At 50.1% G+C, this 15,914-nt stretch overlaps 1 protein-coding gene across 1 annotated transcript; it reads right to left on the bottom strand.

Moving 5' to 3' along the window:
* Positions 1-5,553: 5,553 nt before the first annotated feature.
* LOC132579390 (SH3 domain-binding glutamic acid-rich-like protein 3) lies at positions 5,554-15,048 on the bottom strand. The gene is made up of 3 exons (XM_060249704.1): positions 14,978-15,048; positions 8,638-8,805; positions 5,554-5,989 (listed from the first exon to the last, which is right to left on the bottom strand). Exons 1-3 carry the CDS (start codon positions 15,023-15,025, stop codon positions 5,888-5,890), a joined length of 318 nt encoding a protein of 105 aa, XP_060105687.1. The 5' UTR covers positions 15,026-15,048; the 3' UTR covers positions 5,554-5,887.
* Between the last annotated feature and the right edge of the window lie 866 nt (positions 15,049-15,914).

Here is a 15,914-nt window from a genome sequence, read left to right on the forward strand (position 1 = left end):
TATGACCGGGAGCCTGTTACCCTCAGAACCCTTCCCGCCAACCACTCGGGGCCGCTTGCGAAGTTTTTCGCATACACTGGGTCGCCCGGAAAGAATCCTCTCACTGCTTCCCGGACCTCGGGGGACCCGCGGACATCCGGCGCCCGGTCCGGGTGTAGCCTATCAAGACGAGTGGTCAGTTTCCTCCCCATGAGCAGTTCTGCGGGGCTGAAACCGGTTACAGGGTTTGGGGTGATCCTGTTGTGGAACAGGAATGCTGAGAGGCGGTGGTCCCAATCCCCATGTACTATACGGCCAAGGGCCTCTTTGGTGGTCCGCACCATGCGCTCCGCCTGGCCGTTGGTGGCTGGATGGAATGGGGCGGACCTTATGTGCCTTATGAGGTACCGGTCGGTGAACTCCCGGAATTCCCGGGAGGTGAATGCCGTGCCGTTGTCCGTCACCAGGGTGTCAGGGATCCCGTGTGTGCAGAGGACCCTTCTGAGCGCCCTGACTGCTGCTGCGGTGGAGGTCGAGGCCACCGGGATTACCTCTAGCCATTTTGTATATGCGTCCACAAGTATAAAGAAGATCTGGCCCTGATACGGCCCCGCGAAATCCACATGGAGGCGGGACCACGGCCGCCCGTTCGACTCCCACCTGTGGACCGGGGCGGACGGCGGATTGGGTCTGGACTCCTGGCATGGTTGGCACCTTCTTACCCACCCCTCTATTTCCTCATCCATGCCCGGCCACCACACGTAGCTCCGGGCCAGGGCTTTCATTCTCACGATGCCCGGGTGGGTCTCGTGGAGATCCTCCAATACCTGTCTGCGCAGGGGGGGGGGGCACCACCACCCGGCTCCCCCAGAGTATGCACCCCTTGTGTGTCGATAGCTCGTCCTTCCTGGACGCGAACGGCCGAAATGCTTCTTCCACCTTGCCCGAGGGCCACCCCCTTCCCACCCAGTCCCTGACCCGTGCGAGGATGCGGTCTCTCCCAGTCGCCCGAGCCACCTCGTCCGCGTGCAGTGGGCGCTCGGGGAGCGACTCAATGAGCATCACCCCGTGTGCCGGGGCGGGATCTGGGTCTGTTGTGGGTAGCGGCAGGCGGCTGAGGGCATCTGCGTGACCCATTGCTTTACCGGGGCGGTGTATCAGAGCGTAAGTGTATGAATTCAGGAACTGGTTCCACCTTAAAACCCTCTGAGACAGAATCTGGGGGGTCTGACGATCGGGGGCTAGGAGGCCGAGGAGCGGCTTGTGGTCAGTGGCGATGGTGAAACGCCTACCGTAGAGGTAGTCATTGAACTTTTGCACCCCCGCCACGATCGCCAGGGCCTCCTTATCGATCTGGGCGTAGTTCCGCTCGGCAGGGGACAGAGTCCGGGAGTAGTAAGCGATCGGCGCCTCTCTCCCGTCCGGGAGTTGGTGCCCTAAGACCGCTCCTACTCCGTAGGGGGAGGCGTCGCAAGCCAGGATCAGGGGTAGGTTTTCATCGTAGTGATGAAGTACCGCGTTAGAGACCAAGAGGTCTTTCACTGCCTGGAACGCCGCGGCTTGGCGTTTACCCCAGACCCACGGGGCCTGTTTATCTAACAAGCGGTGCAACGGTTCCGCCACGGCGGCTTTGTGTGGCAGGAATGCATGATAAAAGTTCAATAATCCTAAAAAACTCTGTAGTTCTGCCTTGCATTTGGGGGCAGGGGCCTGGACTATGGCCCTGGTCTTGTCCGCCGTCGGGTGAATTCCAGCCGCGTCCACGGCGAACCCCAGGAACTCCACTCGCGGAACACCCAACAAACATTTCTCCTTTTTGACTCGCAGCCCCGCCGCTTGGAACCGTCTGAGGACCTCTCGCAGGCGGCAGCTGAACTCTCCTTCGGTGGGGGCGGCGATTAAAACGTCGTCAAAGAAGGGTTGAACTCCGGGGATCCCTTTCAAGAGAGAGTCCATTATGCTCTGGAATATCCCCGGAGCTACACTGACCCCGAACTGCAGCCGTTTAACCCTGAACGCGCCCCTGTGGGTCACGATCGTCTGCGCCTCCGCTGTCTTAGCGTCGACCGGCAGTTGCTGGTATGCTTGTGCTAAGTCCAGCTTTCCAAAAACCCTCGCCCCGGCTAGTGCTGCTAGGACGTGGCTAACCACCGGGACTGGGTAGGGGTTGTCTTGCAGCGCCTTATTGATCGTGCACTTGTAGTCGGCGCAGATCCTAACCTCCCCGTTGGGTTTGACTGGCGTTACTATGGGGGTCTCCCATTCCGCATACGTTACAGGTTCTAGGACGCCCTGGGCTGTTAGGCGGTCCAGTTCTGCCTCTATTTTAGGCTTAAGGGCGAACGGGACGCGCCTCGCTTTAAGCCTTATGGGCCTGACCATTGGGTCTATCGGTAAGGTGATGGGCGGACCCTTGTAGCTCCCCAAGGACCCGTCGAAGACCTCGGGGAACTCCCGGCAGACCCCGTCGAAATTGCTGGCCTGCAATTGGTCCACCCCCACCAGCTGGATCCCCAGTGGGTTGAACCACGCCAACCCGAGAAGTGTGGTCAGTTGGCGCTTGACCACTAGGATGTCTAGGGGCCCCCTAAAACCCCCTCTTTCTACATGCACCCGGGCCCACCCCACGATGTGTACTGGGTTCTTCTGAAAGTCCCTCAGTACGAAGTCCGCTGGCCTCGTTTGGATGCGGCGGCGGGGACATAGTTTCTTGAGGGTTTCCTCCGAAATGATAGAGATGGAGGAACCCGAGTCTACTTCCATGATGCAGGGGGCGCCCTCGATTAGGACCGACATTTTGACCTTGTCTGGGGCCGAGAGGGGCAAGTTCAATACCTGCAGACTGGTGGATGCCGTCGTGTGTGTGTCCAGGGAGTCGTGATGCGCTGACGGTTGGCGGCGGCTGTTCTTGGCCCGGCAAGCCCGGGCGATGTGGCCTGTCTTTCCGCAGCTGCGGCAGTCCAGGTTGCGGTACGGGCAGTCCCGTCGCTCGTGGGGGTCGCCGCAGCTGGCGCACCTGGAACCGGTGGTGGCGGTGGCCCTCTCCGTCGCTCGTTGTCTCGCGGGGGCCCGTGTGTCCGTTCTCTGAGGCCTCCGGAGCTGAAACGCTTCTTCCTCTGCTCGGTCTTCCAGCTCTGTTTCCCCTTGGTGGACTGCTTCGCCGCGTGGCTGGCCGAACGCCTTGGTGGCCCTCTCGAACGCCGTCGCCTCGTTGAAGGCTTGTTGTAGCGTGAGCTCCTCCTTAGCGAAGAGCTTCTGCTGCAGTCGTTCGTCTCGGAGGCCCCAGACGAAACGGTCCCTCAGGGCTTCGTCCCTTTTGTCAAAATTGCAGTTCCCGGCGATCTGTCGCAGGGCCGCCAGGTAGACCGCCGCTGTCTCCCCCGACTTTTGGTCCCTCTTGTGGAAGAGGAATCGGCGGGCGACGATGGACGGTTGGGGCGAAAAGTGGCCCGTGAGGAGTCTCACGACTTCCCGGTAGGTCCTCTCGGTCAGCTTAGCTGGAGCGGAGAGGCCTCTTGCGATCTCGAACGTTTCTTCTCCACAGACGCTCAGCAGGACGTCTCTCTTCCTGTCGTCATCTTCGATCAGGTTCGCCCGCAGGTAGCACTCGACCCTTTCTGTGTAGGTCTCCCATCTCTCGGGGTGCTCCGGGTTGAATTCCGCAAGATGGCCCGTCGTTACTGTAGAGTTCGCCATGGTGGCGGCGGGCTGTGCGATCCTGCGGTCTCACGCCTTCCTCGTCTCCGGCCCGGTCAGGTTCCCCTCGGGGCGGCCGGACCTATCTAGATCCCATCCTCGTCGCCAGTGTAATGTACTGGGAGACGAGCCGTGGTGAAGGCATAGGTCTTTATTGGCTAGTACATCACACGCAACTGAGAACACGCGGCCGGGTCCGCTAATATATACATGCCTCCCGGAACATCCCCTTCGCTGGCCAGCCCAATCCTGGCCAGTCAAACTTCCCGCCCTTGGTCAGGATTGGCAGTGGCTTTTCCCGCGCTGCGCACGGCGACCCGAGGGTGGCTCGGGTCGCGCGGCGCTTGCGCTGAGTCCGATACACTACAATGTTCATGCCTCATCATTGAGCAACATGCAGGAGCCAGTTGGGCACAATTCAGGCGTCTTGCCAAACCATGCTCTGCTCTAGCCATAATTTCATTGGTTCAGAGCCGCTTGTCTGCTTTTGTTTTGGATCCACTGGGAATTCCTGTTTCTCTGGGGCAGGGACTTTGGGAGTGGCCATAACTATGATTCCTCAGTTCAAGCATCTCAAACAGCGGTTCACAAACTTTCTTCAAACCTTGGTCTTTGATTAGTGAGCCAGTTTCAGACTTTGGCTTGTCAGCACATAGTTTAAGCTAAGCTTCCTTAACCATGGTTTAGCATGAAGTCTGAACGGGAGCGAGGCTGCCTCTTGGTGTCCTGAAATAGGACCACCTAATATGAAATACTTGTGTATGTTGTGTATGAAGCTCAAATCCTTTGGCCACCAAATAAGGGAGCACTCACTGGAGAAGATCCTGATGCTGGGAAAGACAGAAGGCAAAAGAAGATGGGGACGGCAAAAGATGAGATGGCTGGACAGCATTACTGATGTGACTAACACAAATTTGAGCAGACTTCGGAGGATGGTGGAAAACAGGAGGGCCTGGCGTGACTTGGTCCATGGGGCTGCAAAGAGTTGGACTCGACTGTGCGACTGAACAACAACAATATGAAGTACCAAAGAAAACCCTTCTGTTTCATCTTTTGTGGCTGTTTGGTTGGTCCTCTATTAGACTATCTAGCATCCAAATTTTTTTTTTCTACAATTGAAGCCATTAATGCTATATATTGATTTTATTTTTGGTGTCATAGGTTTTTTTTCTTTTGCCTTTTTAGAGTCCATAGAGGAAGGAATATCTTTTCCTCCCTTTTTAAGTAGTCAACTAATTTGAGAGTTTAATATACTATACCAGGGTGGCCAAACTTGCTTAATGTAAGACCCACATAGAATAAACATCAGATGTTTGAGGGCCCCAAGACATGAGTGCAGATGTTTGAAAGCAGGAAGGAAGGAAGGAAAACAGAGGGAGAGCTTGAAAGAAAGCAACTTTAACTTTAAATGCATCCTCCAAGCCACCAGTTGACTTGACTTGGATAAAAAGACAGCGCCTTCTCCAAGCTGGCAGTGGGGGCTTCAAGAGCCACACATTATGTGTGAAAGAGTTACGTGTAGCTCCCAAGCCACAGTTTGGCCACCTCCTGTACTATACTAATAGATACGTTATTGAATGTTCTTATTTAAGTTTTGGAAACTTTATTAGTTTTCAATAAATATAAAAAGTTTAAAAATACAAAAAGAAACAGCTCTGAAGGCACTTAGCAGGGCTCTCATCTAGAAGTCCGAACTCCACACAACCCTAAGCCCTTTTTTGCTTTACCTGAAAATATCTGATGCTGGATCAAATTTTGTGTCCCTTTTCATAAAATAACACTTCTGCTTTTCTGAACCCTTTTTATGTTCTGTCCTTTTGAATGGATGACAAACTATTACCTGTGAGCAACTATACCATTTATAACTATAGTTTTGGGTTAAACTCACTGGCTTTTTATTAATATTTTACAAGAGCAAAATTTCCCCATCTTCACTGTTTTCTGTTTTTTAAAAAAATAGTTCAGTGCAGCAACCTCCCAGTAAGCTGTTGAAGAAGACGGTGCTGAACCTCATTTTATGGAAAGGATTTTTGAAAGCAGCACCCCATTTGGTGCCAAATGCTGCACAGCTCATGGGGTGATTTGGAAGGTTGTTTGTGTGTTTTTTTCTTTTGTGCTTGATGTGACTCACTTCCACGTGCAAGATCTTTATCTGAGGCAGTGGGGACAAGTAATATGACACGACTGGCAGAAGCAAGCTGGTGTCCCCTCTTCAAATTGCGATCTGTCCCCTTGCTGTCTTCTCTATGGTTGCCATCTTCAGAAACTTCCTAACCTCTTCGTTCTCAGTGGCTTCGTACAGCATCTGGGAGTCCTAAAACATGTTAATGACATATTACTTGGAACCAACCCTTCTCTCCTCCCCCCCTCCTGCCATGGGCTGTGTTTTATTCATGGAGCTAGATTTCCAAATTGGGCCTTGGAAGCTCAGGTACCACATGTTGCCAGGCTGACATTTTTTTTATTTTGCCACCCCTCCAGAGCCAGTTTGGTGTAGACTCTTATCTGAGAGAACAGGGTTTGATTCCCCACTCCTCCACTTGCACCTGCTGGAATGGCCTTGGGTCAGCCATAGCTCTTGTAGGAGTTGTCCTTGAAAGGGCAGTTTCTGTGAGAGCTCTCAGCCCCATCTACCTCACAAGGTGTCTATTGTGGGGAGGAAGGTAAAGGAGATTGTGTGAGCCGCTCTGAGACAGAGATTTGGAGTGGAGGGTGGGGTATAGATCCAATATTGTCATCTTCTTCCACTCTAGCCCAGACCCTGCTGTTGTGATCCACACACAATGGTCACCTCAGGACTGGATTATTATAACTCGCTCTACATAGGGGCTACATTTGAGACCGATCTGGAAATTACAGCTTGCCCAGAACAGCAGCACAGGTACTTACGGGTACCCCAATGACTGCACATATTTGACTTGTGCTTCACTAGCTGCACTGACTCCAAGATGAGTTTCGGATCCCTTTCAAGGTTTTGGTTTTGACCTTCAAAGCTCTTAATGGTTTGGGACCAACGTACTTGCAGGACCGCCTCTCCCAGTTATGCCCCCCGAAGAGCTTTATGCTCAGGAGATCAAAACTTACTGGTGATCCCAGGCCCAAAAGGCTGCCCGGAACTACAGCCAGGGCTTTTTCAGTCCTGGCTCTGGCTTGGTGGAACTCTCTACCTAGTAACATCCACGCCTTGCAGGACCTTGCTCAGTTTCACAAGCTGTGTAAAACGGAGATGTTCTACCAGGTCTACAGTTAAGGACAGCCATGGTTCCTGCCTTGGCCCCCACCTTGACCTTTACCAACCCCAGTCTGTGATCAACCCTGTAGTGGGAGCAAAGTTATATCGACATCATCGATTATTTGTAGGATGTATATTGCTATGCCAATTCTATTATTGTTTTTAACTTCTTTATGTCTGATTACGATGCATACTAATGTATAATAATAATCCACAGTGAGGATTCTCCAGTTTGCATTTATCATCAATGCCACTGTGAATGCAGAGGGAGGGGGCTGGCAATGGAGATCCAGTGTACTTTCTTTTATCAGCTACTGTTTTCCCTTCTGTCGGTTTGGTGTAGCAGTTAAGTGTGCGGACTCTTATCTGGGAGAACCGGGTTTGATTCCCCGCTCCTCCACTTGCACCTGCTGGAACGGCCTTGCATCAGCCACAGCTTTTGTAGGAGTTGTCCTTGAAAGGGCAGCTGCTGTAAAAGCTCTCTCAGCCCCACCTACCTCACAGGGTGTTTGTTGTGGGGGGGAGGAGGTAAAGGAGATTGTGACTGCTCTGAGATTTAGAGTATAAGGCAGAATATAAATCCAATATCATCATCATCATCTTCTGGGCCACCAGAAGTCTTTTTGGTGGGGAGCAGTGTTTCCTCTAAGCTGAGTTAGCGTGAGCTAGCTCACAGACTTTTAACCTCCAGCTCACAGATTTTTGTCTTAGCTCAGGAAGGATGACCCCAGAGCACACAAATTGATGCAGTAGCTCACAACTTTAATGCCAGTAGCTCACAAAGTAGAATTTTTGCTCATAAGACTCTGCAGCTTAGAGGGAACATTGGTGGGGAGGGTGGATTAGTAATTGTGATGATTGCCATTTATTTATTTAGCTTTCCCAAAGCTGCCCAAGGGTGTGTGGCAGTTAAAATGGCCCTGAGATGGCTGGGACTTTGGCCAATGCATAATTTCCCATCCAGATGGTGTGACCTTATGCTTGAGTCTCATTCTTCTTGAAAAGCAGAGCAGGCTTGGGACAGAGTGAGCAAATTAGCATTATAGAGAATGGGGAAAGAAAGTCCGGAACACAACTAGAGAATGATGTGGAGTGGAGCCCCCCCTCCCCCCCCAAAAAAAATAGATCCAGTTAGAAAATGAAAGCAGAGATAAACCGGGTTCTTTGAGAACCACGCAAGGCTTTTTTTGGTAGCAGGAACTCCATTGCATATTAGGCCACACACCCCCTGATGTAGTCAATCCTCCTGGAGCTTACAGGGCTCTTAGTACAGGGCCTACTGTAAACTGTAGGATTGGCTACACCAGGGGTGTGTGGCCTAATATGCAAAGGAGGTCCTGCTACAAAAAAAAATCCCTGACCAGTATGGGGCTAGATAGCATCTCATACTTGGGACATGGGAGTCCTATGTTCAAATTGCTAGGTAACCTTGGGTCAGTCTCAGTCAGCCTAGCCTGCCTCTCATATATCACACATAAAACATCATCACGATGTTTTAGAAAAACCTCTGCTTCACCATGAGCAGTTCATCTAATTTGGTGCTCTCATAGGTCTTCCATTGACCGATGGTAGCTCCTATCCTACAGTAGCAGTGCCATCTAGCTAGCTGATGGGAACTGATGTGGCCAAGGTTGACGTGGCACATGGGCCTTTGGCTTAACCTGATACATCCAGGCAGATTGCTCCGCTACTAGGAGATCTCATCCTTCTAAAAGCAACGGACTTCTTACCCCACAGTACTGCTCCCCGTTGAAGATCTGCGGTGGTATCGCATCAGGCTTGCCGGCTTTGTCCCTCATTTCTTGAAGCAAACTTTCGCTGATGGACACGTCAACCAACTCGTACTTCATGTGGTTTCCATCCAGAATGCGAAGGACTTCCAGCTGCCTCTTCTTCACCTGGGCAAAGAAATGCTCCTCTTGGAGAGAAGGCCTCCCAGGCAGGTTTGAAAAGCATTTCACATCACCCCTCTTTATATACAAAAGGAAACAAACAAACAAAACCCCTGGGTGCATCCTGCAGCCTCATAACGTTGATGTTTTGTTGAGAGTAGTTGGTAATTTTTTCACCCTCCTGAGGCTCTGGATATTTATTTTCCTCACTCAGGGCAGATTTCCCTCTCTGTGTATCAAAGTTGTTTTTTTCTCTTTCTATGGCTTTTGGTGGAGTTTCTTTGGGTCGATGCCAGGTGGAGGAAAGAGAAAAGCAGGCTTCCTTGAGAAGGAACCAGTCTTTTCGCTATCAAATGAAGAACTTAATAATAATAATAATAGCTTTTATTTCTATCCCGCCCTTCCCGCCTAGGCGGCTCAGGGCGGCTAACAACAACTCATATGTTAACATAAATAATAAAACTTTGGATTTAACAATTAAAATTAGACATATAAAAACCAGTTAGTTAAATTAAAAATGCATAATTTAAGTTACACTATATGTATATATATATCTGGCAGCAATAAGACTGTTCTGCTGCTGATTCTGCCAGTTTAAATAATATTATAGATGGCGGTTCTTTGTACCAGGCAACTCAGCAGTCGATGTCATTATAGGCTTGTCTAAAAAGGGCGGTCTTGCAGGCCCTGTGGAACTGGTCAAGGTTCCGCAGGGCCCGCACTTCCTCCGGAAGCTGGTTCCACAGTGCAGGTGCCGCAACTGAAAAGGCCCGTGCTCTGGTGTTTTGGAGTTTGACCTCTCTCGGTCCAGGGATGGTCATTTTGTTTTTACCCACTGACCTCAGTGCTCTCTGGGGTTCATATGGGGAGAGACGGTCCCTTAGGTAGGCTGGTCCTCGGCCATATAGGGCTTTAAAGGTAATAACCAACACTTTGTACTGGACTCGGTAGGTAATTGGCAGCCAGTGCAGTCCGCGCAGCCCCGGCCGTATGTGCTCCCATTTCGAGAGCCCCAATAGTAGCCTTCACTTAGTGAAAAGCTTCCAAAAAATCCAAAGTTAAAATGTCTGGGAGCATTGTGAAGTATGGGTCTGCCTTCAAAGGTTTATTCCAAGGTTTCAATACACAGAAACAGCAGCTGGTTGTAACTTCGTGGCAGAGCCTATGCCAGGGGTAGCCAAACTTGGTTAACGTAAGAGCCACAGAGAATAAAGGTCAGATGTTTGAGAGCCGCGAGACATGAACTTCAGGTGTTTGAGAGAGGAAGAAAAAAAAGGGGGAAGGAGAGATGGAAAGAAAGCAACTTTAACCAAATGCATGCTCCAAGCTGCAGGCTGGCCTGGAGAAGTGATTTAAAGAGCCTTCTCCAAGCTGGCCAAAAGGGCAGTGGGGGCTTTGAGAGCCACACAATATGTGTGAAAGAGACACATGTGGCTCCCCAAGCTGCAGTTTGGCCAACCCTGGCCTATGCTTTGCACACAAAGGTTTGTTTGCTAGCACGAAAAGAGCTAACTGCCACCTAGGAAAGGTGTCTCTGGATGAGACCCGAGAGAGATTCTGGTAGTCCGAGCAGGCAATGTTATACAGACCACTGGTCTGGTACTGGGCAGCTTCAGGTGCTCATACAGCCAAGTTGGGCATCAAAGCCATAAAACAGAAAGGTCCAGTCTGGGATATTTCTATGTTAACCTCTAACGTATACAGTGTACACAGTTACCACTTACAACAGCAGTGCCCAGAGAAAACACAGCCTCTCTAATGCTAATGTCTATTTTACCGCCTGAAGGAAGAAACTGGAGCTGCATCCACACATCGGTGGATATTGCACTCTGGGCTATAGCATCCAGGTGGGAAACCATGTTGGTCGGAAGCAAAAGCAAAAGAATAAAGTGCTGTGGCACCTTTAAAGCCAACAAAGTTTTATTTGAGGTATGAGCTTCTGTGTGCACGCATATCTGAAGTGTGTGTGTGCACAAAAGCTCATACCTTGACTAAAAAGAAAAGGGTTCCAGTAGCACTTTTAAGACGAACATTTATGGCAGCAGAGTTAATGCCACTGGAGAGGTTGTTAGTGCCACGGGAGAGGTTTTATTTTGCTGCTATGGACTAACACAGTTACTTTGGTGATTTGTGGATGTGTGCTCTCTCTCTTTGTGGGTAAGCAACAAGTCCTATTTAGTGAGGCTTGTTTTTTTTTAAATGCATAAAATAGCAGGGCACATCCGTATCTTTAAAGTGCCACTGAAGTCTGTCTCTTTCCCCTTGTCCTGTTACTGTATCCCCAATCTTATGTGAATGTGTGAATAGTTAATAGGGGGCGAATTATAGTGAGCCTATAGCAGTGGTGGCGAAACTATGGCTTGGGTGCCAGAGGCGGCACTCGGAGCCCTCTCTGTGGGCACGCTCCCTCCCCCCCCCCACACCCTGCGCACGAGGTTCTGGAGTCGTATCTCATTGGAGCTCCTCCTCTCCCCAAGCTCAGGCTCCTTCCCCTAAATCTCCAGGTATTTCCCAACCCAAACCTGGCAACCCTAACTGGGCCTCCTTCAGAGAGACAACAGGGCACTCCAACCTTTTTGAGCTTGTGGGCCCCTTTGGAATTCTGACGTGGGGGGTGCAACCACAATGCAGCCCCCAAGCACAACACACAGAGGACAATTCCTTGCAGGTGTTCCTGCAGTTTTAGGGAGGGGGTTAGATGGGACTCACTAGGGCAGGGGTGGCCAAACTTACTTAACATAAGAGCCATATAGAATAAATGTCAGATGCGTGAGAGCCACCAGACCTGAACGTCAGATGTTTGAGAGAAGGAAAGAAAATAGGTGGTGAGGGAGAGAGGTGAAAAGAAAGCAACTTGAACTTTAAATGCATTCTCCAAGCCACTGGCTGGCTTGGCTTGAAGAAGTGGTTTAAAGAGACAAATGCCTTCTCTGGTGGGAGCTTCAAGAGCCACACGATGTGTTTGAAAAAGCCACATGTGGCTCCTGAGCCACAGTTTGGCCACCCCTGCACTAGAGAGATGGGTATAAAGCAGCGTCACGTTTTCATGTGGCCAAGACCTGGTTGTGCTTCATATTTCAAAACCGCTGTGGCACGGTCCAAGCCAAAGGGAAGAAGAGAGCATGGGTGTGTGAGGTTGGGGGCGGGGGGAGGAGAGATCAGGACCTTGAATCAAGCACTTTTTTTTTAAGGGATGTGGGTTTATTACAGGAAATGTTGAATCCCACTAATCTGGCAGAAACAGCGGCCGGGATTGCCTCTGGAGGAGTGGAAAGGGAGGAACTGCAGGCTTCCTTGCTTTCAAATACAATGCTTCTGAAAGCAGTATCTGAGTAGAGCTCTTTCAAGCTACAGGGACCATGAGGCAAATTGTTGATAAGCTGTTTTTGAACTGTTGCACTGCTGCTCTGGTTTCCCAGAGAATCCCTGACAAGTGTTTGTCCAGCCACTGCTTAAAGACTGCCAGTGAGGGGTTGATTGCACTGTTGAACAACTCTTACTGTTAAAAAGTTTTTCCTTTGCCAGTCCTCTCCTCTGCTGCCAGCAGGAACAGCTCCCTGCCCTCCTCTAAGTGGCAGCCCTTCTAATACTTCAAAAGAGCAATCATGTCTTCCGCCTCAGCCTCCTCTTCTCAAGACTGAATATCCCCAAGTCCCTTAGCCTTTCCTCATTGGGCTTGCTCTCCATGGTTACTTGGAAGTAATCTACAGTGAGCACTGTGGCACCTACTCTTTACATATGCACAGGATTGCAGTTTTAGTTTAAATAAAGAAGATGGTATTGGATTTATATCCCGCCCTTCACTCTGAATCTCAGGGTCTCAGAGCAGCTCACAGTCTCCTTTATCTTCCTCTCCCACAACAGATACCCTGTAAGGTAGGTGGGGCTGAGAGAAGCTCTCCCAGAAGCTGCCCTTTCAAGGACAGCTCTGTGATAGCTATGGCTGACCCAAGGCCATTTCAGCAGCTAAAAGTGGAGGAGTGGGGAATCAAACCCGGTTCTCCCAGGTAAGAGTCCATGCACTTAACCTCTACACCAAACTGGCCCTACTTTAACACATCAGACTTTTTAGTTAATACAGTTCAGACCATCCCTGAACTTTTCAAGGGTAGCCATGCTGGTCCATAGTAGATTCAAGCCCAGGAACACCTTAGAGACCAACAAGATTTGGGGGAGGGGGCACAAGCTTTTCAGCATTCGAGCTCCCTTGATTAGATAAAAGGAGCTTTGACTCTCAAAAATCTTGTTCTCTAAGGTGCTGCTGGACTCAGATTTAGCCATATAAATCAGTGGACTCCTTTCATCAACTTTATTTATTAACTAACATCATGTATCCCCTGCCTTCTTCCCCCAAAAGGACACTGAAGTGGTTTGACACACTCTTCCCCTTCTCTTTTATCTTCACAACGAATCTATGAGGCGGGTTAACTCAGAGTATATTACCAGTCCAAGGTTTCCCAGCAAGCTGCCAGGGCAGAGTGGGCATATGAATCAGGACCTCCCAGGTCTGATTTGGACACCCTAACCACCAGCTCCTTCTAAACACACTATATTTTAATGTAGTTTTTTTTCCTAATGGCAAACTAGAATAATTTTTATAATGCATGTTACATGTTCAAAAGTAAATTAGGTGGACAGGAACACCTCTGGGAAAGGCATGTTCTCAGTTTAAGCCAGACTTGCAAGCGACAGAGCAATGAACAGCCTCCATTTATTGCCTTATCACACTCTCACCATCATTCTCCCATTCTGACATGTTACTATTTTGTGGTTTCCTAAGCAAATGCTATCCAGACCAAATGTGCTTTCAGTTTGTTAATTTCACTATGAGTTGTTTTTTCTAAACTAAAACCTCAGTATTCAGGTTAAATTGCCTTGTTGGCACATTGCAATAAATAAGTGGGTTTTGGGTTGCAGTTTGGGCACTCGGTCTCTAAAAGATTCGCCATCACTGGCCTATAGCATCATATCAATCTCTCCCCCAAAATGTCCCACATTCTCCTGTCCTCCATTTGATTCTCACACAGGATTTCCAGTTCTGGCTTGGAAAATTTGAGGGTGGTGCTGGGGTGGGGAGAGGCAAAGTCTGAGGAAGGAAGGGAGGCTGGAGAAGCTGATGTGATGCCATGGAACCTGCATATTAGATCTGTCATTTCTTCCAGGGGGGGGGGGGGTGGGTCTGAGAACCCTGTTGTAGGGTTGCCAACTTTCCAGGTAGTGGCTGGAGACCTCCCACCATTACAACTGCGCAACAGAGATAAGTTCACCTGGAGAAAATGGCTGCCTTGGAAGGTGGATTCTATGGTATTGTTTCCCGTTGAAGTCTCTCCTCTCTTCAAACCCCACCCTCAGGCTCCACCCCCCCCCCCCCCAAATCTCCAGGTATTTCCCACCCCAGAGCTGACAACCCTAGTCTACAAGTCACTTAAATTGTGGGAGAACTTGAAGCTGGCACCACTATCCTCACAACAACCCACTATGCTGAGGTGTGCCTGGCCCAGAGGCTGTCCCTGAGTAAAACAGGGCTCTGCCCCCCAATTTTCGGATTGCCAACTCCCACTTGGGACCAATGTTCCCTCCAAGCTGCACTTATGAGCAAAAATTCTACTTTGTGAGCTACTGGCATGAAAGCTGTGAGCTCCTGCATAAATTATCGTGCTCTGAGGTTATCCTTCCTGAGCTAAGGCAAATATCTGTGAGTTGGAGGCTAAGCATTCCCAACAAGGCTAAACTTCCCAACAAGTGGCTCAGCCGCCCTGAGCCACTTGTTGGGAAGGGCGGGATATAAATCATAAAATAAATAAATAAATTAAATTTGTGAGCTAGTTCAGGTTAACTCAGTTTAGAGGGAACACTGCATGGGACATACCTGGAGATTTGGGGGGGGGGGGGAGCTGGAGGGGGAGGTTTGAGAAGGGGAAGTATAGTTTATAGTGCCATAGAATCAATTCTCTAAAGTACCCATTTTCTCCAGGGGAACTGATCTTGGCCATCTGGAGAGGCAATATAATAACAGGGGATCTCCACGTTCCACCACCTGGAGGTTGGCAACCCTAACTCCCCATCCCAAAATCCCTTGCGTCTGCATTTGGCTGCGGGTAACTTTCCTCTTCTTCCGCGAGAAAGGACATAACTGAGAAGGAGAAGTCCCCCCGCCATCTTACGTTGCCGCCCTCACCTCTCTAGACCCCGTAACGCTGGTGTAATAGACCCGGATGCCGGCCATCTTGGCGCCCGCCCCGACCCCGCCGCTTCCCTTCTCCCCGCAACAACAAAAAATCCGCCCGCCCGAGCCACTTTCCCCCCTCGGGGTTGCCATGGAAACGCAACAGCAGTTGCGGGTCGGAGGCACCGCCTCATCGCCTTGCCTACCCATTGGCCAGTTCAGTGATCAGTCAAAGGCAAGATGCTCGCCCCGGGCCCTGGTTCTTTTCTGTCTTTGCTCTTGGGCGCCCCCAGGCCGGCGGGAACGGGCTGCAAATACGGCACGGGAGGGCGCAGAACAAAACGCTCCGCTCTAGATTTTTTTTTTTTTTTAAATTATTGCATTTTCGCGCGTTCTGCTGTGGGTTTTCGAAGCAAACGAACAAGGCCATCCCCGCATTTGGGATATGATTATTGTAAGGGACGTTTATTATTTAGCTTGTGGGAAAGAAAGTGGGTTTTAAAAAAAACCCCAAAAAACTGTTCGGTCCTTGTTCCAGATAGTCATCAGGTGCAGCTTCTCCATCACTTTTTTTCAGGCTGGGAGGAATCATAGAGTTGGAAGGGACCTCCAGGGTCACCCAGTCCAACCCCTTGTACAATGCAGGAAACTCACAAATACCTCCCCCTAAATTCACAGAATCTTCATTGCTGTCAGATGGCCATCCATCCAGCCTCTGCTTAAAACCCTCCAAGGAAGGAAAGCCCACCAGAGTGACACCTGTACGCTTTCTGCCATTTGCTGTGTTAAATACTGGGTTCGATGCATAAGGAGGCTCTTGCGTAGTGATTAAAGCTGTTTATTAGTGATTCAGCATCTCTACTAAGTGACTACAAACTACGGTAACTTTCCTCTTCTTCCATGAGGAAGAACATAACAGAGAAGGAGAAGTCGAAGCACCAGAACATGT

This window comes from Heteronotia binoei, chromosome 11 (genome assembly GCF_032191835.1).
Source record: "Heteronotia binoei isolate CCM8104 ecotype False Entrance Well chromosome 11, APGP_CSIRO_Hbin_v1, whole genome shotgun sequence".
NCBI lineage: Eukaryota > Metazoa > Chordata > Lepidosauria > Squamata > Gekkonidae > Heteronotia > Heteronotia binoei.

Excerpts from the sequence above, each read along its gene's own strand:
- LOC132579390 (XM_060249704.1), bottom strand. The coding sequence starts at position 15,025 with ATGGCCGGCATCCGGGTCTATTACACCAGCGTTACGGGGTCTAGAGAG. Across the intron at positions 8,806-14,977 it reads GCGTTACGGGGTCTAGAGAG|GTGAAGAAGAGGCAGCTGGA; the intron begins GTGAGGGCGGCA and ends TTCTTTGCCCAG. Across the intron at positions 5,990-8,637 it reads ACGGGGAGCAGTACTGTGGG|GACTCCCAGATGCTGTACGA; the intron begins GTAAGAAGTCCG and ends AACATGTTTTAG.